This window comes from Lepisosteus oculatus, chromosome 12 (genome assembly GCF_040954835.1).
Source record: "Lepisosteus oculatus isolate fLepOcu1 chromosome 12, fLepOcu1.hap2, whole genome shotgun sequence".
Classification (NCBI taxonomy): Eukaryota; Metazoa; Chordata; class Actinopteri; order Semionotiformes; family Lepisosteidae; genus Lepisosteus; species Lepisosteus oculatus.
Genome location: NC_090707.1, coordinates 17,696,562 through 17,721,659, shown reverse-complemented (window position 1 = coordinate 17,721,659; position 25,098 = coordinate 17,696,562). Strand labels below are relative to the sequence as shown.

At 35.7% G+C, this 25,098-nt stretch overlaps 1 protein-coding gene across 1 annotated transcript in view; it reads right to left on the bottom strand.

Annotated features, from left to right (window-relative positions):
• Positions 1–7,513: 7,513 nt before the first annotated feature.
• The window catches only part of agps (alkylglycerone phosphate synthase), a 55,085-nt gene continuing 37,500 nt past the window's right edge, over positions 7,514–25,098 (bottom strand). The window contains exons 13-20 of the mRNA XM_006636488.3: positions 23,690–23,766; positions 23,437–23,549; positions 21,256–21,325; positions 20,273–20,334; positions 17,714–17,803; positions 15,216–15,315; positions 14,708–14,765; positions 7,514–9,525 (exon numbers count right to left, since the gene is read on the bottom strand). Coding sequence (XP_006636551.1) covers positions 9,404–9,525; positions 14,708–14,765; positions 15,216–15,315; positions 17,714–17,803; positions 20,273–20,334; positions 21,256–21,325; positions 23,437–23,549; positions 23,690–23,766 — 692 coding nt within the window. The 3' untranslated portion in view covers positions 7,514–9,403. The remainder of the gene's footprint in view (positions 9,526–14,707; positions 14,766–15,215; positions 15,316–17,713; positions 17,804–20,272; positions 20,335–21,255; positions 21,326–23,436; positions 23,550–23,689; positions 23,767–25,098) is intronic.

The following is a 25,098-nucleotide window of genomic DNA, read 5'->3' as shown; positions in this document are numbered from 1 at the left end:
ATCTGTCCATATATGGTTCATTTTGTGCTTCCAAGCAAACTCTGAAGCATGGTGGTAATGATTTGGGTTCTAAGTCTTCTAAGACAAGTAGCTTCTTGAAGCTCAAGCTTCAGGCTTCCCCTTTTGTATCTATAGTTTATGTTTCTCCTACCCAAATAATAATAATAATAATAATAATAATAATAATAATAATAATAATAATAATAATAATTGCTTACACTTATAAAGTGCTTTTCTGGACACTTCACTCAAAGCGCTTTACAGGTAATGGGGTCTCCCCTCCACCACCACCAATGTGCAGCATCCACCTGCATCCAAATGCAGTGCTCTTCCCTTAAATATCTATATTTAATATATATATATATAAAATATCATTTTCCACTATTTCCCCTGTCTTGATTTCTATCTATACATTTATGAATTTCCTTTGCCACTTCTAGAGTTTTTTGCTAATCCTCTTATTTTAGTTTATCCTGTGAGCTTGACTAGTTCAGTAACTATACCAGAATCAAGATTGTTCATATAAATTAGGAAGAGCAGTGACTCTCCACTAATTCCATCACCTCAGTAAGAGCATTCACTACTTTATCTGTACTCTCTGTTCAAAATCTAAACCAACTTCCTGCAAATTAAGATGTAATCGTTTTTGAGGAACTTAATCAAAAGCTTTCTAAAAAAAGTATACCATATTATGTGTGTCCAACAGAATGTTCTGCACCTCTGAGGTATGGTTCATTGTTACAACACAAAGTTTGACAAAATAAATTAGTCAAATCGTCTAAATCCAAAGTTTCTTTCATGCAACTTTTTTCTCTCTGCCGTTTAATTAAACAGATTAATTATTGCCTCCTCACCAGCAAAGAATAAGGTCAGTCCAACATACTAATGAACTAATTTCTAATTTTCTTTGTATAATTATAGAAAGGTGTTTCTGTGACTTGTAATTTAATTTGGCACTAAGATAATTTCCTTTCTCTGAAAATATACTTGCTTCATTTTTCCCATGTGGTTTAAGGACGACAGGGTGAGATATGCAATAATTGCTGACATTAAACAAAATCTATTATTTGGAAGGAACAGCCTCTTCATTGAAATCATTCACCAGCAACACTTGTGTTTGTTTTATGAAGAATCTCTTACAATATTCACTGAATAGTGCAGATATACATTTATATACATCATAAATGTACATTTATATGATTACTAGTTATTAATAAAATATATAGTAAAAAAACAAATCTGAATGTCTTAGAGAAGAGGTACAATTAGATAAAAGTACTGAATAACAACCTGGTATAGGAATAGAATAATGCCTATGAAGTCCTGTGAAATACTGTGTGAATTTAATCACTATAGCTTTGCAAAATAAAAATCACTAGATCTTAATGAAATGAACTAATACAAATTTGAATTTGAACAAATCACACTTTTTGAAGAGTGTTTTAGTGTTTTCAGGGGTGCCAATGAAATCTGGTGTTCTGTGCTGGAATATAAACAGGTGTGCTTTGATTCTGAACATTGTTTTCCACCTAGTGGAACTATTAAGTAATATTAAATATAACTGTTCAAATCCTCCTCTCAGGTCACCTGTAAAAAATAGGAAACATTTCAAACAACATTCCCCTTACTGTGTGACAGCTTATTACAAGCATCTCCCTCATCTCGCCCACAGGTTTATCGTGCAGATTTTAAATCGTGTGGATTTGAAATTAAAGTTTCAAAGTGACTAGATTCAAGTCTTCGATAATCTACGATTTGACTTTCTGAAAGGGAAAAAGAGTCTGTGGTTTCACTCCTATATTTGCTTAGCTGACAAGGTTGTGATTTTGAAACCACTTTAAAAGCCCTTCTGTTGAGACGGCGTTGTATTTCTTCTCAAATTCATATGTACTGTAATACCAGGCCGTCTGCATTCTGGAGACGCTCCAAGCTAGGAGAAGACTGCACCGTGCCTGTCGATGTGTGCTGCAGTAGGTGGGTGGGTGAGTGGGCGGATTGAATCTCCTGGGAACCTTTAGAAATGGCTTTAACAGAAAATATACAGACACTTGCATAACTCCTTGGTGAATTACCTTGAGCATTGCATGGATATAGTCACAGCATGTCTAAGGCTAAGTGTGTGAGTGGGTGGTACACTGTATAATGTTAATGTGGACTAAGCCCTTCGGTGTGCAGTCCATACAACATTCTGACAGTGTTTTCCGAAACAATTCAAGGAATGCATGATCTTCGGAAAAGTTATAAGGAAGCAAAGGAGCAGAGCACTATTTGTTTCACATGGCACTTCTCTATAGATGATGATGAAGAAAATCTGTGTGACCTACATATTTCCTTCATTTGAGAATTCTAGGTTTTTTTTGCTTCCAGGAAGTTAGATTAATTCGGATTTTAGCTTTGGTGGACTCATTCCTTGGGTTGCGGTGTCCTGCAAAAGGACTTTGATACAAAGTAGAAAGACTGAAAGAAAAAAGGGCTACTCAAATTGCTGTAAGATTTTACATTAGCAGACCCACATTTGACAATCGGACATATTAGTGGGTAATAATATTTTATGTGTTTAGTTGATCTTACTTTTAAAGACTTCGTACTGTATCTTTGCTTAACAATCTAGAGATGCTACCTGAAGACATTTTACTAGTCATTTCCACTGCCCATTGTCCTTGCCCAGTACGAATGTCAAATATCCTTACATTATCAACATAAATCTAATACATTTTAGAAGCATGCCTTATTTAATTAAATTACATTCAATTACGTAATGGTTACTAGTATGCCAGTTAATCCAGTCACAGGAATCCAAGATAATGCAGTTATATGGATAAAAAATTAGTTAACTGACAGGAAACATTGTGTCATCCTAGGGTGTATAGCCTCCGCCAATTACAGTAGGTATGTAAACATTGGTGTTCTTCTCGGATCCATTTTAGGCGTCTTTCTAGATCATGTTGGAATCTACATCAACAATTTAGATCCTGTTTGTAGTAAGCAAACTATGTTCATCCATCCAGCCATTTTCTAACCATTTTATCCAATACAGGGTTGCAGGGGAGTCCAAACCTGTCCCAGGAAGAAATGGGCACAAGGCAGGATACACCCTGGATGGGACACCAGTCAGTTCTATCTTCCATGATAAAAAATAAAGTGGATTGCCAACCACATTGAGAGCTAGAAGGGAATTGCAAAAATCATGGATTGGACAGAAGTTTAGCAAATTAAAGTCTTTTATAAAACAGGTCTGGGTTTTTAAGACAATTTGTTTTTGTCCTCATCAAGACATAAAAACAATAGGAAAGTTTGCAAATGAGAGCTTTACTTGTTTGTTTGGCTTCAATAATACAACTGGGTAGCTTTTCACCAACAATCCTTTGTTTGAAAAAGTGCTTCCTGTTCTGTGAACTTGTCTTTACAAAGGTTGGCAGTCTGACCACCATTTTGATCTCTAATTTTGAAACTGCTTCAGTTCAATAACCGTTTTCACCTTTAGCAGGTGTCACCCCTGGCACAGTATGTCTTACATTTTATGGTCCCAGTTGTGCCATAAACATTCAAAATATGTTTCATCCTGGATAAAATGCTATAAAAAGATGGTCGACCTGTATAAACAAAGATGACCACTATAACTAACAGTGCTAACACGTACAATACAAACAGTACAGTATTCTGAACACGCAAACGGCTCATGATCAGACACAGCAACCACTCACCTTCAAAACCGGAATAATAATAATAATAATAATAATAATATTGTTTTATTAACCCTTTACAATTTCTTGCATTAGGAATGATCTTTTCACATACCCCAGCTTACTCTCCATGAGACACACAGACAGGGAAAGAGCCTGGGGTCAGAGCACAGGGTCTGCCATTGTACAGCACCCCTGGAGCAGTTGGGGTTAAGGGCCTTGCTTAGGAGCCCAACGGAGTAGGATTCCTCTGCCAGCTGTGGGATTTGAACTGGCAACCTTCTAGCCACAGGCACAGACCCTTAGCCACAGAGCCACTGCTCCGCCCCTAGGAAGGTGTGCACCGTGCAATATTATTAATGCATTTAAAAAGAGCATATAAAATGATATATTTAGATTTCAGGACGGATTTTGATAAAGTTACTTATAAAATGACTTTAAATTGCAGGACGAAGGCAATCAAGATAAGAGGGTGATGAATTGGTTAATGGATAGAGAAGATGCAGTTAAGGGATGAATACTCCAATTAGGGTGACTTAATTAATAGAGCACCACAAGGGACCTGTATCAGGACCACTGCTCTTCATCATTTATATCATTGATCTAGGTCATGGTACAGTTAGTAAAACAGTCCAGCTTGCAAATGGTGTCAAAAAAAGAGAATGAGGGAACACTGTAGAAGCAGCAAAGGAAATTTAAAATGACTTCAAATTCAAGAGTTCAAACTCAAAATGACTTCAAATTGCAAAGTGCAAAACCTCTCATTTACTCTAAACAAACACAGAGTGTTACATTCAGATAGTGAAAGATAAGGTGGCAAATACTGGACCTAAAAAATATTTATTCAAAGAGGGGTAAAATAGGTAAATGGAATGTTACAATATACAAACATATAGAATTTAAAGAGGTTCAAGTAGGTACTGTAGCTGTGTCAACATGGGCAGGCTGCAAATGAACTAGCAAAGGTTTATTCCATGCTGAAAGGAAAAGAAAGGAGACACAACATTTTGGCTGTGGAGCCTTCTTCAGGTGTGTATATACTGTAAATAAATCTTTACTTTTTCCTTTATAGAATTTAAATTAAGGGATGTTACGTTAAAATAAACTAGCAGTACCTCATTTAGAATACCATGTACAATTTTCTTCAACATAGCACAAATATTATAATTGCACCAAAATCGATCCAGACAGAACAACCTGATACATTCCCAGAATTAAAGGAATCTTTTCCACTTCCAGGCTAAAATAAATATATTTTTTTAGTTATTTTTTAGAAGACCTGGGAACCTTCAAGTATTGTATGCAATTCAGGTATACAAAATTCTTTAGAATTGAGCAAAACATAAACCATATTGCACAACTAAATAATAAAGTTAAAACTACAGGGAAGTTAATCCTGAGCATAGAAAGCACTTTTATATACAAATGGATTAAATTGTCTGGAAAAAAACATATTGAAGCTTCTTTCAAGATATGGCTGGGTGAGACCCTCAGGCGCATTAGCCACTGGTAACCAAATAATTTATTATCAAAAATCTTGATGGGTCAAATATTTTTTGCAACTTTTCCTAAGTTTTTAATGACTCTATCGATCAAAATTGATCAATTATCTATTGATTTTACTTGAGATTGATCTAAATTGATCACAATAGTATTTTTGTAAAATGTCAAGCTGAAACTACCGAAAAATTGTTCAGGTAATCAACTCCAAACATGTTAGGAATAAACCTGGTGACAAATCAATTCAGTTATGCTGTACGTATAGTATTTCTTTTTCAATCTTTTTTTATTACAATACTCACACTAATAACTTGATTGATATATCTTACTATAAGCACAATGATTTTTATAAAGTATAGTAGCCATATTACCCTGCATCTCACAACTGGCAACCCACTGAAACAGGTGTGAGCCTGGTCAGTACTTGAATGAGTCACCTTCTGGGAAAAACTAAGGTTGCTGCTAAAAGAGGTATTAGTGGGGCCAGCAGGGGGCACTCACCCTGTGGTCTATGTGGATCCTAATGCCCCAGTATAGTAATGGGAATACTTTACTGTAAAAAGGTACCATCCTTCAGATGAGACGTTTAAATCGGGGTCCTGACTCCCAGGGTGTTTCTTGAAAACAATAGACGAGTAACCCCGGTGTCCTGGCCAAAATTCCCATTGGCCCTTACTAATCATGGCCTCCTAACAATCCCCTAATAAATAAGCTTAAACTACATAATCCTAATAAGCTTCATCACACTGTTCTCATCCCCACTGATAGCTGGTGTGTGGTGAGCATTCTGGTGCACTATGGCTGTCGCATCATGCAGGTGGATGGTGCACATGTAATGGTGGAGGGTAGTCCCCATTACCTGTAAAGCGCTTTGAGTGGAGTGTCCAGAAAAGTGCTATATAAGTGTAAGCAATTATTATGAAGGATGGCAAAGTAGCAAGGTAGTTAGCACTGCAACAACAGAGCTTTGTGTCCTGGAATTTTAGAAAGACTTATGTGAGGCGTTTGCATGTTCTCCCTGTATTTTAAAAAGATTTTCTCAAGGTATTCCAGTTACCGCTCAAACACAGTCTAGCTAGGTTAAATGATGCATCTAAATTACTTTTGTTTGTATCTGCTGAGCAATGAACTGGTGTCAAGTCGAAGGTGATCTCGCACCTTACTCCTTATGTTTCCCAAATAGGCTGTTGTGATTCTTACCAGGAATGAGCAGTAGGTTATAGAAATTAATTATTCACTGATCAATATTTTTTTATTTTAATTTTTACACAAATATTTTTAGTAACATTTTTTGTAATCTGACTAATATCTGTTAAGTTAATGTTGTACTATGGTGATTATATACTAGTACCACACTAGTTCATGTCCTTGGCTAAAATTTCCCACTACAAATCAACATGGGAACTTGTTCCTTGCAGCCTACACATGCTGACACAGCTACCTACTTAAACTACTGGAAATAGGTCTTGTATGTTTTTCTTCAGAACTAACATTCATTCCGATAGATTTTACATTCCACATCGTGCTGCCCTACTGCTTTACTATAGTATTCAATGACAATGGAACTTGCCACTTCATTAAAACTGCTTTCAGTTCAGTTTTAAAGTTGGGAATTCCTAAGGACCCAATAGAGGAAGAGATGAGGGTTGATCAATCTTAGATAGTTTTCTCTTTAGTTCCACTCTTGCTCTTTCCATCCTATATACTTACTGTATAAATACAGCGTATTTATTTTATCAGATAAATAATTTGAGAAAAGTTTCTCATATACTCTATGCTGACTTGGAGACCCATTTATCAATTAAATTGCTCCAGTAAACATTGAGTGAAGTACCTTGTTCAAAGGTACACTAACAGCATTCTCCCTGGGATCTAAACTCATCTAAACTCCCACCTTTTGGGCCAAAGCCCTAACCATTACTCGACACTGCTGCCTAAATAATATACATAGCTTCCTACTTGTAAATGCCAAATTTAAAAGCCTGTGTTTTACAGCCTATACTACATGTTCAAGTCTAAAGCCAATAGGATGTGGGAGAACTACACCATAAAAGACAAAAGGATGTTTCAATGTTTCTACATTATCAAGGGACCAAAAACGTTGCTAAAATCCCATCTTTAACTGTAACACTCTCTAATTTGGAAGCAGTTCAGGATATGGCTATTGAATACAAGGGTCATATAAGTCCTGTTGACACCGAAACAGAAAATGTCTGTGAGATATCAGGGTTTTTGTGCATTCGATACTGCAGGATTATAAAAGGGGGATATTTTTGCACTTTATAAAAATCTGTAAGACATCCTTATAAAATAAACAGAGATAGGAGCAATGCAGAAAAAGTTAATAAATTTATTAACATTGTTAGTAAATACAACCCATTACATTTAACTGTATCTTATTCTAATACTAAACTGCATTTTCACTGGTTTAAGGTTTTTTTTTCCCAGGGTACATCAGACAGAAAAATATCCAAGGATAATGTCAAGCTAAACGTCACGTCCCTTAGTCAACAGTAGGGGTAATTACATTAAATGTTTTAAGAACTAATTGTCTGCAATTTCAGTAAAAATCGAACAAGACAGAAGCATTTAAGAGGAAGGTTACGTCTGTTGACATGGTAGTTAGGAAAACACCAGCAATGATAATCAAATTCCAAACTATTGCTAGAAAAAGTACATACAGAGCTTTAGAAAGTTGTCTTTCACATTGAGATTTTATGTTAAGTACAAGCAGCAGTTACATTAACAGTCACAAATCTTAACAAATTTGAGATTTTGTTTTAAAGAGAACTTCAGTCTGGCTTTGTGTGTGTTAAAAAATACACTTTTATCACATGATATATATTATTTAAGTTTATGTATTTGTAAGTATATTGTATATACACCATATACTGTACAAACATATACTGTACATACACTATGTTGTTGAGGGTGTGTACATAGCATCTGAAATGCTGCAACTCTTTGGTACAAACATGTGCATCCTGACTAATTCATTTTTCTGAAGAGTCATCTGCATACATGTTCACACTAAAGTACACTTCATACGGAGACAACTTTGATGCAGGCTGTGCACACTGTATTGACAGGCAAGGCCAACTATATAGTGACTGTCAAAAATCAAACCATCTATACAGTGTCCTATTTATTTTATTAATTCACAGCACTATTCTTATTCTACTTGTGCGCTAGTCAAGGTGACAGTATACATGTGTGGCCGAGGCCAAATGGAAAAACAAACTGCCAATAATGAAGTGTGTCTCGTACAGTAATTTATAGCTGTGGCTGAAAGTCCACTCCCACACTCAATAAAAAACTCTTTCAGGCACATTTCGTCAAAGAAAACGCCTTACATTGCATAAATTCAACTGTAAGAGTTGTTTACACACACAGCAGAAAAAGCAGAAAGGATGAGCTGGTGATTACATAGATTTAATGTGATAGTCAAAGCCCTAGTCTAGAACACAAAGCAATTAAATGCATTTTTCAATATCTCAGAATAAATTATTTTATTCAAAACAACTTCTGAATGCTCTCACAAATTCTGCTGCATAAAAACAACAATGCCAAATTAAAATTATATCTTGTATGCCATTACCATCAAAACCCAGTCCTTTCCTAACATGGCAGAGTCTCTGGCTTTGCAGGCCTTACCCAAGAAGGAAACCATGTCCAGTCCCATGACAATGCTAAAACAGCATTTGATGACTAGTGGTTCACAAAGAATCAGACTGAGAAGATGAAGGCACCGCTCTTCGAAGAGGGGACTACTTTTGACACAATACTAAAGCAATGTGCATAACTAGTATGCAACGGTTGGTGACAATAGGATGTGTATAGGTTGCCACCTTTCGTCAAACAGAAACCATATAATTTTAACAGTCTGCATGTGTGCAACAAAGGAATTCTGAAATGCTATAAAAGGGCTGTGTGAGTAAAGCATGGGAAGTAGGAACACCAAACGCCGTTTTGAGATTAACATTAGATTGTTGCAGCAATGCAAAAGCTATTATGATATCGTGCAGAGAGACAGAAACTGCTTTTAAAAAATAAAGCAGGGTAGGACTCAAGTATGGAATAATGCTCAGAGTAGTGGTGTTTCCAGCTACACACTATGGACAATGGCTTCAGCAGTACTCCAGGCCGTGTCTGCTAACTGGTCAAGATTTTTTTTTTTTTTAAACACCATCTGCTGTAGTTAAAAAAAAACAACAGCAGAATTATAAGAGGTTTCTGCTCCCAAAGATGTTATCGGGGTCCAAGTATTCCTTCACAGACTTCAGCATTCCCAGGCCAACATCCGAGATAGTCTCCGGCAACCAGTGCTTGCGTAGCTTGCCCACTAGAAAAAAAAAAAAGGAAAAGAAACAGAATGCTTGAGTGTTCAGCAGGCTGCTGGGAGCCAATCAATCTTGCAAGTGTGAGTGAATAAACACTGCGTGATAAATGCTTTTATTCAAAAATGAGAAATGTTTTGCATTCCATGATTTATGGAGCCCACCAGACTATCAAACTCATTAGGCTCAATGCATTCCCAAAGGAAGGCTGCACTGCTGCACACTGTCTAGCTTCTGTGCAATCTGGGAAAAGTAGATGAAAGTTGGGGTCCAGATACTATGCCATTTTTACAGACATCAGACTGATGGTTGTGAATTATTTAGCAAAACTGCATCCGCATGGCAGTTTCCCTGACCATCAAAAGACCCCAGCAGTAAAAACTCTTTTCTAAGATGTTCGTAAAAGGATGATATGTATTGTTCCCCCACTATTGAAACATATGTTGTAGCTGCTGTGGCCATTTTCTGACTGTGGGGGGAAAAAAGAACAAAACTCATACAATATGCACTGTTTCAAACAGGGGTGGCTTTCTGCCATTATTCTGAAGAAGTGGCACAGAACCATTCAGGGTCCATATTTTCTGATCCAAGATCTACCAGCTGCCCAAACAGACAGTTCAGTTCTTGCAGACTGCCAACGCAGAATTCCTGGCTACCAACCCACTTAAAAAGGCAGTTCCAAGTACTCTCTCTGGGATATTTAGATGTGCCCCATACACCAAATGGTCCTGCTTCCACAAAAATACATTTAAATGGACACCAGAGGACAGATGCAGAAAAATCATGAATGTTCTTCAAACTTTGGCAAAATGAAAGCCCCAATCTATCAACTAACATTTTCATAATTTCCATTTTTCTCAAAGTATGGTCTATGCTCTTCTAAATTAAATGCACTTCTCAACAAATGGTTTTTTGAGGTGGCAACTGGGATTGTGCACAAATAATGCCCAGTACCAGAAAACCCCTTTTTGCTGGTAAGGATGACAGGAAACAGAAGCAGCATCCTAATGTTAACAAGATGAAAAGAGCTGACATATCGCCTTACTCTTTTTTTCGTAAAAAAGGATTGTTTGCACACTACAAGATGGACCTATACTGTGCATTTAGTGTAAACGTGTATCTTTTGGAAAAAGCAGCATTATCTTGTTTTGATCACAAGCTGAATTCACCCTCAGTATTTTTCCATCCAGCTTTATATGTGTATTTCATTATTTCTGCTACAGTCCCTCTCCTTCAAGGAAAAACCTCCCAGAAGATTATTCATAAATATTACATGTTCTCCTGCAGTCAATATTTTAATGTTCTTGGTTAATACAAGCTGCATATCTTTTATAACATATATATATCTATCTATGCTTGGCAAGCTTAAAACACATAGAACATAGAAAATTTACTTTAGAAATTCCAAATGTACTGTATTTCCTATAGTACCTATACAGTAGAATTAAGACTAATTAGATCCTTAAAACAAAAATTTAGCCTTAACCTTGTAATGCTGTAGAAAATGAAGCACTCAATACTAAACTTGAACAGTAAATTCTAATCTTCACTTGTATAAAAGGATGTTGACTTGCACATGAACTTGGGCCTGTTTTCTGAGCATTTCAAAGATCCTTACATAGTAGGAAAGATTAACCAGCACTGTATTAAATTAAATTTAAATTAAATTGCATTAAATTTTAAAACTATAAAATCAACTACTTTCAAAACTTTCCTACAAGTCTCTGACATTTAAAATTAAATTTTCATCATACCAGAAAAAACATTAATATTGGCAGTATTATATAGTATTTGCTATATAATTTCTTTCTTTTGTTATGACCCAACTTTTGGTATTTCCGTGTTAAATTTGGGATGGTGTTACAGTTTATCCCGTCTAAAGAGCGTCTTTTCACTTATGTGATTCCGAGAGTGGTTGAAATTACTCATTTGACTCTTTTGAAGTATCGAATAGTTATTTGTCAGAATATCGAACGTTGACAAGCCACAGAATTCTTTCAGTTTAATTGAACGTGCTATTATCCGGCCTGCTGGTAAACAACCATATTTCCTTATGAAAGCTCCTGTCATACACAACGCGGTCATTTTGAAATGAGCTTTGGGAATCCCATGCCAACAAAGGCCAAGTGACTCATTTCTTCTACAAGTCCGATGTGTGGAACAATAAATCTGCGTGACACAGTGACAGGATTAGTAAGCTAAGGATGATCATGAAATTTGAATTTAATTAATAGATTCAGTTCACATGCTGTGGAGATCCCCACACTCCCTTAATCTAACCCTTATGAGCGTGCCACAGAGGTCACTCAGAACGGTACATATTGCATTAAGAGGCAGAGACCCCAAAGCTCCTACACTAATTGCTGGAGTGGAGGGGAAAAAAAAGGAAAAAGCAGAACAGATATAAATATGAGGGTATCTCCAGAGATAAAGGGTTCACCCAGGACAACACAGTGTTATTGTAGACTCTGTAAACATGGCCTGTGATTACAAATGTAATCAGCTAGAGAAGATGGCAAAGCAGCATCCCCTGACAAGATGGGACAGACGAGAGACCACACAGGCCACAGCGGTGCCAGCTTGTGCGCTTCAACCTCTGAGCATCCGGTTCCAGATGGGATCTCACCCAGAGTACAGAGCAGTCACCCAGTCAACAGCCCCTGAATATTTAACAAAGTATCTTGCAAGCTTCCCAATCACCAGCCACCCCCCCCCTTCCCCTTCAATGGGGAAAAAAACAGAAGGCAGTTGGAGTGCATCATTAGCTCTGTCACAGTGATAATTTACACATCTATCTTGTCAAATTTCCTCAGTTTTGGGTGCTATTGTAATAAATCTAATAGAGTTTTGATCAGGCAGATGAAAAATGCCAAGAAACATACACACCATGTTTGGAATTTAAAAAAGAAAAGAGGGGCATTTTTTTTAAATAAAGCACAAAGCTACCATGTAAATGCTCAGTTATAATGCGTGATCTATTGGGGTAAAAGAATCACAATCATCAAATTCAGATAGACAGTTTAGCTCAAAGATAAGAAAAATTCAGTATTTTGAAGATTTATAACAGCACGCAAAACTATACCTTTTCATACTGTACACACATGCTGAACTTCCACAATTTGTTAAGAGTTTAAGGCGATTTTATTTTTTTCAAATAAGGAAAGGAAAACACAGATTTCCCACTAACACACTGCACAGATGTGCGGTGATACAGCACAAAGCAAGATATCAAAGCTAGTTAAAAGAAAACCTCCTTAACTGGTCTAATATGGCAGGACAAACAGCAAAAGTTAAAAGGACAGAGTTAAAGTCAATTGGCGAGCGTGATTGATTTAGTCTTGAGGTGATTAATGTTCTACAACCTTTCTACTTCAACCTTTACTGACCTAATAAAACATTACATTTCCTTAAAGAGAGAGTTTAGAGCCTCCCCCATTTCAGAAAACACAGCAAACCTTCATTCAGTAAGTTACTCCTTACCGTGATGCAAACATGCAAACAATTAGCTTGCCGTTTCAATACGTATAAAACCAGCTGGATGGAATTACAAATATAGTTTGGATTGAGATTTCTGTTTCCTTGCATAATTAAACATTTTATTAAAAATGCTTTCATGCATATGCATGTTCACAACCAGAACATTTTTTTTTCATGCTCATTTAATTGATGCTCAAGAACAGGAAATTCATTTTAAATTTCAGAAATAATATTTTCTAAATATTACATTTGGCACTACTATAACCACATCTAATTAGATTACTCAATTTTGAACATTTTATTAAAGAACATTTTGTGCATTATGAGCATCATGAATGTAAGACATGGTACAAAAACATCGGACTTGCACACTCTAGAAAGAAAGATCTACAGTATGTGTTATGCTAGTACTTCTATTTAGGTTTGTTACCAAATAAATTGACTGATGTATCATGCAAGCAAAAGAGATTAATAAAAAACATTACAGATAGTTAAATGTTTGCTTTTAAGAAGTGATAGAATCTGAATTTTTAAATGTGCTGTCCTGTCTACGGCTTTGCAGGTATAAATTCTCTTCATTTTGATTGTTACATTGGGCAACAAGAAGAACACTCCACGTTTGGGTTAGTTGTTGTAAACACTGGGTTAAAAATAATTTATATTTCCTTCAGTGCCCTCCCACCTTGCAGTCCCAGACTACATCTGTTTTCTTTGATACACAAAACCGAGTTAAACTAGCCCCATTTGTCACAGTGTGATTGTGGGCAGACAAACCAGTCTGTCTGTATCCAGATAGCAAACCCAACTGTTATTAATCACAATTACAAGCAAGGCTCTAGAAGAGAAATTGCATCAATATTCCCTTTTCTCACAATGACAGTTAAGTGCTCAACTGAGAATGTCAGGGCCAGGATTTTGGGTCAGTAAATAAGACTGATAACAATAGGATCATTTACAGTAGCAAGCTGATTTTTTTTTATTACCGATCTTTTAATTTTGAAGCTTCCCCGCTTTGATAAATATTGGGATTTAATATCCTAACTGATTCATTACAGGGTCTTTCTGACATACGTGATTAATAGCACAGAGTGATATATGAAAACAGTAAAGCGGATGGCAATATAGATAAGGCAGCCATTTCGTCTAAACCTGATAGGGTAGTTTTGGTTTTTTTTTCACATTTCATTTTGTCTATGTCTAAATGAACAAAGAGCAGTCTCATGGACATTTGTCTATTTTCTGTGAACTTAAACATATGTCCTGGACTGTGTAGGTGGAAGGTGTTTTAAGAAATGTTTCAGATAAACAAGACAAATTAAGGACAAAGGCACATTCTTGCCAGGCTTTTTCTGTAAGATCTGTAAGAGATTCGTTTTCCTACATTTTTGGAAATAGCTCTTAAATCATTGTGAAAAACAGACATGGCATAACATTCTGACCACAGCAAACAAAATAGGTATCACTATTATTTTGTCTGTTTTGGCAGTTTTGAAATAGCAAACTTGTTTAACTTTATCTCTGCAAGACCTCCCTGCACAACTTTCATTTCTTATGCAAATGGATGGCTACCCTTATTAATCAATCCAAAGGGTTGTGTGCAATCTACTATGTGTTGCCCTACACAACATATTCTAATTCAAAAGGAAAAAGCCACCACACAGATGTCCACCATGCAAGATCCAAACGCACAGATACAGTAGGTCACAGTACCTCCATGATGATGTGAGAGGCTTCCCCCATTGGCAAGTATCTCATCCCGTGCAGCATGCTGAAGAAAAGAGGGAAATCAATCAATCAATATAATCAATGTGCTTACGCTGACTCGCACCAAGGACGAAGATCTTTCATTTAGACAGATTTTCTTTGTGTATGCCAATACAAAACAATACCTTCAATTTCAAAGTGTTACAAAAAGGATTCTGGCATTAATTTGAAAGCACAAACTATAAAATTCTGCTTTCAAATATCCTTTATCTTTACCTCATCCAGTCCCATTCTTTTCTTTCGAAGTCTGGGTACCTCGCTTATTACTTCACTAAGAGTAAGTATTGGACAAATTGAAGGCATCACATTTTTCTTTATATACAGTATTTTATCTTCCACAACAAAACTACAAACAAGCATATGTATCTGACTTCCTTCTGAAGTCACAATCTGTTGTGTAAATAGCAAGTGTAACACAAAAATAATGTAAAAATGCAAGAAATGGTATCATTACTTCAATTTGGTCATAAACAACGATGGGATCACTGATTCCTCTGTAGTTGAAGGCAAAATAGAAGTAGATGCAAGCACCAGCGTCATAGGTCTGCGTTACCCTGCATCAGAAATGGTCATTTTAGTGCTTGAACATACATATAAACAATAAGAGGATATTCTGAGACAATACAACATAACTAAAACAATGAAGCTTGCATCACCACTTGTCAAAAACCTTGTAAGAACCTGCAGCAAACAGCAGAACCTACAGTAAATAATAGGCATTTACAATTATTCTTAATGAATACTGAAGGTGTTTACAAGACTGCAAGAGAGAGATTTATAGAAAACAGACTAATGGTTGAAAGAACCTGGAATACTTGTATGGCAGTATAAACAGGCTACTACTAGAATGATTTTTAAATTGGCTTATTCCAGTTGTTTATTGATTATACTCTTCTTATATTGGACTAACCATTGTAGAATTAGAAGAAACACATGCAGTTTCTAAAGCAATACAATGCAGGCTAAACAGAAGCATGCTATGGATAACTACCTTCATCTGATATAAAGGTACAGATTAAAAGATTTTGTGTTTGCTGTTATAGAGAGACTTAAATAGAAAATACTTTTTTCAAAATGAGCCCAGATTTAAGTATTTAACACAAAAAAATGTTTTCATTGTTCCAAGCTCTTTTACTAAGATAATAACCAGGCGTTTTCTAAAGACAAATTTATATAAAGTACAATGCCACATTGCCAATAATTTTCTTATTTCTATATTTTGCACAACAATGTAGGCTGTCTTAAAATGGCAAATGATTTACTGGAATCTTTTTTACTGCAAAGATGTTTCAGATATGTTTCAAAACTGAAATTAATCAAACCTGCAAACATAATTTTACCTTCCCTCAAATACACCTGCCACTGATGAAATTCCATTCTTGAAATTCCAAAGGCTTTGTATTTATTAAAGGGACATTGCTTTTACTAATCCAAATAATTTTTTATTTAATAAAAGCATTTAGAAATGAAAAAAGGGGCACGTTTTTCATTAACCACCTCTGACCCCAATCCTCGTAATGTTTTTACAAATACAGCTGAACCGCAATGGATCTGTCACATTTAATCTTGTCACATTATCGTTCCATTAAACAGCCATCAGCAATGGACTTTTATTTGATTAACAGAGCTACAGTACCTTTTACATTATGTAAGGCAACTGACTTAAACCACTTTGCTTTTCTTCTTAACCACTGATATAATTATAAACATCCCATGGAAGAAAAAAACTCAATTCATTTAAGAGTTTCATTTTAAATAGAGCCTTAACTTAGAAGAACGTTTGCTGTATTCATTTTGCTTGTTAAATTTTGTATAGTGGATATAAACTCACAATTTTTTTGAGCTCACAATTACATTTTTCCATTCTGATTATTTAATGATAAACTGGGAGAAACCACTATAGAAGAGGCGCTGCACCAGTTTTCTAAGTATTACTAAGTACACTTACTGACAACATAAGAATATTAATACATTTGGTTTTATGTCACAGGACTTTTATCACTTAAGACTGAAGTTACACTATTTCATTTCCTTCCTAAAACCTGCACATACATCATGAACCAAATTGTTACCTTGGTTTCAAATACTAACATATCCATTATTTTATAGGAAAATGATCAACAAAACAAAAGTGCACTATCACACAAAAGTAAAGAAGTGCTTTACAAAACGGCAAGCAGTCATGTTGGTTTCGTTCAACTCAAAGCGAAGAGTGCAGTCATCTGGGTTGTTTTGTTATAAATGTCCCTGTTCAAAAACATTACTCCTGCAATGCTCTCTCTCCTGGGCAGCAGGCCCTCCGTTCTCTCCCCACGTCACTCAATGCTGTGTCTTTTATAGAGGTTAAATGCTCAAATCAATCTTGTCACAGACGAAAGCCTACTGGGTGCAAGGGAAATGAATGCCAGAAGAATAATCAAGTGCCAATGTAATCTCTCCGCAAGAGAAAAGGGACTGCACTGTTACTTGTCAATGTCTTTGGCTGGGTCAAAGAGGAAGGTCATAAGTGCTTGCAATTTAACCAGTAGAACCTACTGCACAGATTCCCATTAAAGGACGCTGAAGCTTAATAACAGACAATCACAAACATCAGTAAAGCTACTTGGGCTTGCCTGCACTGAAAATGCGTGCCAAATCGGGTATTTTTCTTACAGTATATCCCTATCATAAAATCAGCTTGTCAATCCTTTGATTGGAAGGTTTGGAACTAATCCTGGACCACCTTTTATTCTTAGGAAATCTAGGAAAGAAGGAGCTGGCTTATCAAGGAAGGTCCTACCACAGAACTGAAAAATTCTCATCAGGGTTGGTCATAGGCCGTTTGACATACATGTGCATTATTACGTTTACTGCCTTCATAATGGGTACATTTGTAAGCTCTACATTATTGGGAACAGTTTATAGTCAAGGGACCTAGAAATTAAAGAAACATCAATTCCTCAAATGCCATACCTGCATGTGGACAAAGGGGGAAACTGGACTCCCCTCTCCTTGCATTCTCTTACAATTCGCTCTTTGACATTATTACAGAGATCCAGGACCCTAGAAGTGGACAGCAAAAAACAACAATTTTCAAAATCTGCCTTTTCATTTCATGAGGACTAAAAAGAATTCAAAACCTGATTTGCTCATTATTTTATATTCCTGAGTAGGAAGGTCTAGATAAGAAGTCACTGTTTTTCACTGTAGGAGTCCATAAGAGAAGAGAATAAAACCATTTTTTTCTCACTGTAAGGCAATCACACTACCCCGGAGTAGAAAATAAGAATTTTCAAAAACAGCACATCATTACTGTTGTAACATTCTTGCTGTGATGGGATTCCACTCACTACTAATGACTGCCACTCCCCACAAAAAGCACTGGGCCATGACACACTAGCAGTATAATGGCCTCTCTTGCATATGTTCATCCATAAAGGCTTTTGAGTGCATCATCCATGGAGAGACAACATCAGAACAGCTGCATACATTACTTTTCCTTCTCCTCATCAAACAGATTTTAGAAGCCGTGGTAAAAAGCAGTGTGACTAGTCATAATATGACAGGGTCTGTTCACTTTAAGTAAAAGCGCCCTAATCAAGTGTCACCCAGTGGCAGTTTAAGCCTAAAAGGAATGAATTAATGCAAAATTGGGTACTGGGGTGTTTCATATGACATAAAATATATATAATGGAGGGCTGAGGCCCAAAGCAAAAATATTTTTTTTTAACGGGGAACACTTCATAAACTACATTCTAATCCCTACACAGATTCAGCCGTTTCTGTTATACAAAAAACGACAGAAACTGAAGACATGGAAAATGTCAGCTAATGGTCTTTTACAGCAGAAATATTAATACAATATTTCTGCTTTCCACGAGCTGTATGCACTCACAGCAGACCAATACCATAGTGTTACTTATGGCTGACACCTACAGAGTCTTTTAAGCCCTTTCATTTAAAAAAAGAAAGGAATATTTCATGGCTAAAAATATAAGACTCGCATTTTAATTGAGCAAAGACAAATTGCACAAAATCAGATGACATGCTGATCAGAAGACCTTCACCAGAGCATTGAGGTCACAAAATGGTTTCAGCTATTTATAAGTCCAATAAATGTGTTCATAATTAGCTAATTTCTGTTCAAGTGTATAACAATAACATGAAAACCCTTCCTTTCAGTCAATAATCAAATCGAATGATTCTTATTCATACTGAACTTCACAAAATATAGAGAATTTCATTTTTAAGATTTGTTAAACATTTCTGTTTATATTAAATTAATTTGTGAAATTTTTTCATCTCAAGAAACAAAAACTACACTAGATTTAGGCTGTTTAGGCAGACTTTTAATTAGTTTTTTCTCCTTTTCTATATTTTTTATCTCTGCTTATTTCTTTTCAATGTTATTTGGATTTTTTACTCTGTGAAGTGTCCTAAACACTACTGGTGTACAAGACTACTGAAACAAACCTTTTTTGTAAACTGAAAATAAGCCTTTACTAAAATGAAATTCTTGCCACAACAAAACTGTGACTGTTTCTGGAGGAATGAGTTTACTAATGAGTGTTTCGTAAAGGTTTGATGGCCAATTTGTAAAATTTGAGCTGTTTTGAAAAGTAGCAGACAGAATACATATACAAATCCAAAGAAATAGACAATACAGCTACCTATAATACACTTACCTGTTCAATTAAACATCATTCTTGTATGTGTGGTTGCATCAACACAACACAATACTAGCGATACACTTAATATACAGTACATGATATCTGCAATGATCCAAATCAAACAAATATTGTAGTACTAGTAGAAGGCATTTTAGCCCAGCCTTTGTACTATTTTATACATACTCTATATACTGATGACATATATAACAAGAAATCAAGGCAAGGCTAACATTTGCATGCCTTTTTATATGACAATGAGGTTAAATAAAGTTTATCAAACTATAACCTAATCAAAGGAGAGTTGCTGAGAGAAACACTAAACATTTTACACCGGTAGTTAGTAAACTGAGGTGCTCCTTTTTAGCTCAGGAGACCTCTGGAAAAAGAAAAAGCTGCAGGCAAAGCACACATGCTGGTCCCACCAGTATTTTTCTCTATATTTGGTCAATATGTGGAGACAATATAACAAAATTGTCTAAAGAATGCTCCAGGTCAAAGACTGCACCCATGTTTCTCCAATGTAAGCATCTGTCCTTCATTGCAAAACAAATATATAAAAAACATTTGCCAAATTGGGTGTTCTTCAATACAGGGCATGATTAAAACATCCAAAACATGATTTTTGACATTTCTGACATTTTTCCCCCATGTCTAATGTAGCCAAGATATTCACAGTTTATATTAAGCTATAAAACTGTGAGAACTGTAGAGTGTAACAAGGAAAGGCCATAGTGCACATTGTTGGCTTGTCTCCCAATGCCAATTTACATAAAAATGTGAGAAAAAATAAAACCTACCCAATTTGGTGGTACAGATTTTTTTCACACATTGAAAAACTTTAAAAGAAAGGGAAACTATTTACCTGTCCCAGGGTACAGATGTCTCAAATGATTCACCAATCACATAATAGTCCATTCCCAAATCCTACACAAAAATAATGTTAATTGTGTATGAGCCTGGGAAAGCAACCACGAGTATCATACCACAAAACCTTAAGTCCGATATCTAGTACAATGTTGCAAAAAACGTGATTAAACATTTGTACATTAAAAGTAAAAACAAATTGTTACATAATGCTTGAAAGATAACATGATGAATTACCTACAACAAATCATGGCTCCCTCAATGTTTATTATGAGAAATAAAGTTCAGTACTGTATGTAACCAAATATCTTACACACTTAATGACTTGAGAGGTATTCAAAGACAGATATTTACTAAACCCATGTTATCCACTTTATAGCACACTCAATAAATTCCTGGTAAGACTTAAGTCAATCACAGGCAACACCAACATGCTATATTTTTACCTTCGCTTTCAGTTACGCTAACACATAAACTATTGTAACTGTCAGTTAAAAGGTTGACCTTCGCATGTTCAATATTTCAGTGATAAAGTTTATTAGTTTAATGCTTAACTGAAATAGTTTTCCAAAAACAGGAGCTTCAGTTTATTATTAGTAAAAGTGTGTATATGGCTAACAACTGATTCTTTGTGTCCTGACAAGTAAAATATTTAGTAGCCAGTCACTGTGAGCAGAAGCAGTTTTCCCAAACTGAAATGTGATTTGAGACCCGGTGGAAACTGCACAGATTTATAAATTTGAGATAAGCTGTCAACAGCCTCCCAATCATGGATTAAGGCTATTCTTTCAAACCAGATTCTTTTAGGCCTCTGCACTCCTTGAGAGAAAACGTCTCTGTGGCTGTGCTATTCTGCCACTGATGCACAGTGTTTCTTTCAGCTCTGAAGAAATGTGGAGCTTTGAAGACTCAAGAGCCTTTTTCTCAAGAGTCTGACAGGCTTTAAAGCAGTGATGAAATTTAGAAGGCAGGGCGACTTACCCGAAGGTAAGCAATGACAAATGTCAGCATGTAACCCCTTTGCCCATTGTCCTCTCCAGCTGCCAGGCCTCTGAAATTGGATAACACAGTTAATATTTAACACTCTTTTCATTCTCTCTGCCCTCTGATAACACAGCTGTCTTCCTGTTAAACCTTGACAGTCAATAACAAAAAAGATCAATGGAAAACCCTTCAATAAATTCATAGATGCCAGTGCCTATAAATCACTGGTTTGTGTTCAATAGCAGCAGTGAATAATCAAATTTAGATTTAGCAACAAAAAAACAAGCTACAAAGGACTCTTTGCAAATTCACTTTCATCCCTTAAGAGCTGGAACGGACTGTGACAATTATGAAACACCCATGTGTTTCTGTCAAATACCAAAATTACAAAGGTTATACTTATATAATATTATACTTATACTTAATATTTACAATTTGGTGACTCACCCCCACACCAGCATAAAACAATGTAATAGTTATCATCTATTATCTTATATTAAGTGTAGGGAAAAAAAGCAGTGTATTTAATGAGCTCCAATAAGTCAGCATTATTTAGAAATGTGGACTTGAATACATGGCAGTTAAAAGAAGCAAATGTAGCAGCAATCTTAAATTCAGAAATAAAAAATCAGGTCTAACCACAATAACCACCAAAAAAGGGCAAATAAAACCAATGGCCACAAGCAGAAAAGCTGTTTGGTGTTTATACAAATTAGGACTTTTCTATGCTTTTACTAGTGTTCTCAACCATTTTTAAAAAATCTTAGTTAAGTTAAGGTTTGAAGCCCAGCTATGAAATAAAATGGTTACTATTCAGTATAACTTGGGGTTCAAAACACATAACAGTCGAATACGCCTAAGGGTTCCTTCAAACATTAAGTGCACTGTTTGAGACTGCCCATGTTCTGGCTATGGTCTCCTTTGATAAGTTCCAGCTGCACCATGTCACCAAACCAAATATATGACTGCATGTAAATCTATCCAATTTCACATTCTCGGATGGTGATAAAAATCAAGGGAAGTACAAGAGTGCAAAGGAGAAAGTGTAATAGATAAACATCACCATAATTAAAGGTCTTTCCAAATCTCACAATGCCCAGGGACACTCTTGTCAGATTTCAGCCTCACAAAAAAAGGGTTCAGGTTCTCCATACATTTCACAGCAATGTCAAATCTCACGATCAATTAAAGAAGGGTGAAATAGTGCGCCTTTTCCTCATGGAGCGTAACATTATTCTGTCCTGTGATATTTACTTTGATTTGCATGACTGCAAATTTTAAAGAATTATTTGGGGGCAAGCACACTACATTGAACAAACAGTGCGAAATATGTTTGGAGAAGAGAAAACTAGTCGTTTGAAACCAAAATAAAACTAGAACAGGATGGGAGCCATATTGTACCAATGAATGTGAATGGATTTGAAAACAAAATTATGACTATTTTTTAACAGAAAATAATTGCCATTAATAATTCCTTTTGAGAAGGGTGGAAGGGGTGGGGGGGAGGCTTTCGTTATCTCTGACAGATAAATAATTTCCACCAGGGTTTCTATCGATCTGCCTCGTAATCAATCAGAACGGGCAGAAAAAAACACCCCTCCATTACTCAACACGTTCACAAAGTGAGACATTTTCTGTTTCTCTCTAACAGTACAAAACCACTGATGACAAGGGGAGGACTACAAGTAATTTGTCAAACTTTTGTTTATACCCAGTTTCCTTCTCAGTACACACAGCTGGAAGGCTGTGAGACATTGTTCAGCAAAAAGTGCTCTGATTCAACCCATTTCTTCAAGCCAATCTAAAGCCAATTAAACCATCACTCCAGTTGACTCACACCGAGTTTTTTGGGGAAAAAGTTAATAATCTGAAGAATTTCCTAAATTTAAAAAAGCGATTGTGGAAAAACCAAAGTTTGGGGACACTTCAAAAATATAAGATTTTTATTTGACTGGCAGGTCTATTGTGTACTTAATTATCAGAAATAATAAAAAAACTGTTAAAAAGTGGTAGAAAATAATGGACACTGCATGTGGGTGTATTTAATGACAAGTATTTGAATAAAAAAATACCACTTGATGATCACATTCCTTTTACTGCCCTTTAGCAAACACTTCAGTAAATTAATCACATATGATCTTATGAATGATGAAGGAGAGAAAGACAAATGACACTCACCCAAACTTTGCTGCAATGTCATAGACCTGTTTCTCATGCTGAAGAACCATTTCCCGATCACCTTCAAACAACAGAGTAGCCACACACAACTGGTTTGGGTCAAATCCTTTGAACTGGGAAAGAGGATATAAATAAAGCAAATAAGGTTTGGTCTGGTTTTTTTAGATTGTTTGTTCTTCAAGAATGCTTTGTACTTGGAATTTCAAAGTGACAGCGGCCATATGTGGTATTTGCATGGAAAGAAGAGACTGACCTTTGTGATATAGAATTTTTTCAGACCATCCAAGAAAGAAGTAAAAATCGAAGATACTTGGGGTTTCAGAGCATGTCCTACATTAGAAAGGAAGAGGAGAAGAAAAGTAAATTATCTCAATAAGGAATAGAAAATAACATTAACCTTTTTTTTCCATTCTAGGAACAAAACACTTATTAGGCTACAGATTTCTATCAAATGAAACATTTTTTAAATTGTTGAATAACTTCTGCTCTCTCATTTCCCAGGACAGCAATGGGAAAAGACTTATTTGGTTTTGAAGAACAAGAATCAACAGTTTCTGCTGGACAATATTACAACTTAGAAGCTACACACACAGTAACACTAAATCTTTAGAATACTGAAAAATGTTTAAATGCCATGGCAGTATCTTCATTAGTATTTTCATCATTCTTATTGAGACAATTTCTGTGCAGGACCTCAAACAACAGGAGCCAGATGTAACTTATCAATCAAAATGAAAAAGTCATCACCAGCACTGTGGAGATTAAGGACATTTTAATCAGGCCGAATTTGTTTTGTAGTTTCTACAGCATCAAGCCAAGTTATAAAATTATGTGCAAGTACAGATAATTTTGTTTTGAACAAAAGCCGAATTCAAAGCTTGTTTAAAGAATGATAATTCTTTCTTCATACACACATAAAATAAAATGATCAGTTTTAAAGTTCTGCTAAAAATGTCAATCTGGATTAATATGAGTATACAGCCATTAACATGTAAAATATGAACTATTGGCAAAACTTGGTAAGGTGTGCATATAGTTGTTAGCCACTTCAAAAACTAACAAGGATGGAATTAATCAAAAAAACATTTTTAAAATTTAACGTAACACTAAACTGCTTGCTCTCATTTCAGCCATTTAATATTGAACCACATTCAAATCACTTATTGGCAATGGCTTCTTTTTAAGGCCAAACATAGGGTGAAAAGCGAAAGGCCATTTAATATTTCATACATCACCATACAAATATTCAAACTGTTAACTGTCCCCCGGTCAGAGGTATAACCACAAACGTATTACATACACAATCCTAAAGCTTTTTGTATAGAGACATTTTAGCAAAAGAAAAAATAAAGAGCATTACAAGGTAGAAATAAAATCACTAATAAGCTCTATGTGTACTGAATTAAGGGCTAGGATTTTAAAGGAAAAGAAGTGATTCGTTTTCAAGCTTTACAATTAGGAGCATCTCTTGCAACTGGTTTGTAGTCTTGTTATCGATGAATAACATTTTACCCTAAATTTACATCTCGAGTTCATCAATATATCAATAGTTGCATTCAGTTTAGAGATTCAGATGCCTCACATCATACTTGTCTCACAAAAAGTTAGAGCAGCCAAATACCTGATAAACCAGTTAAGAGGGAAAGGATAATTAAGGAATCA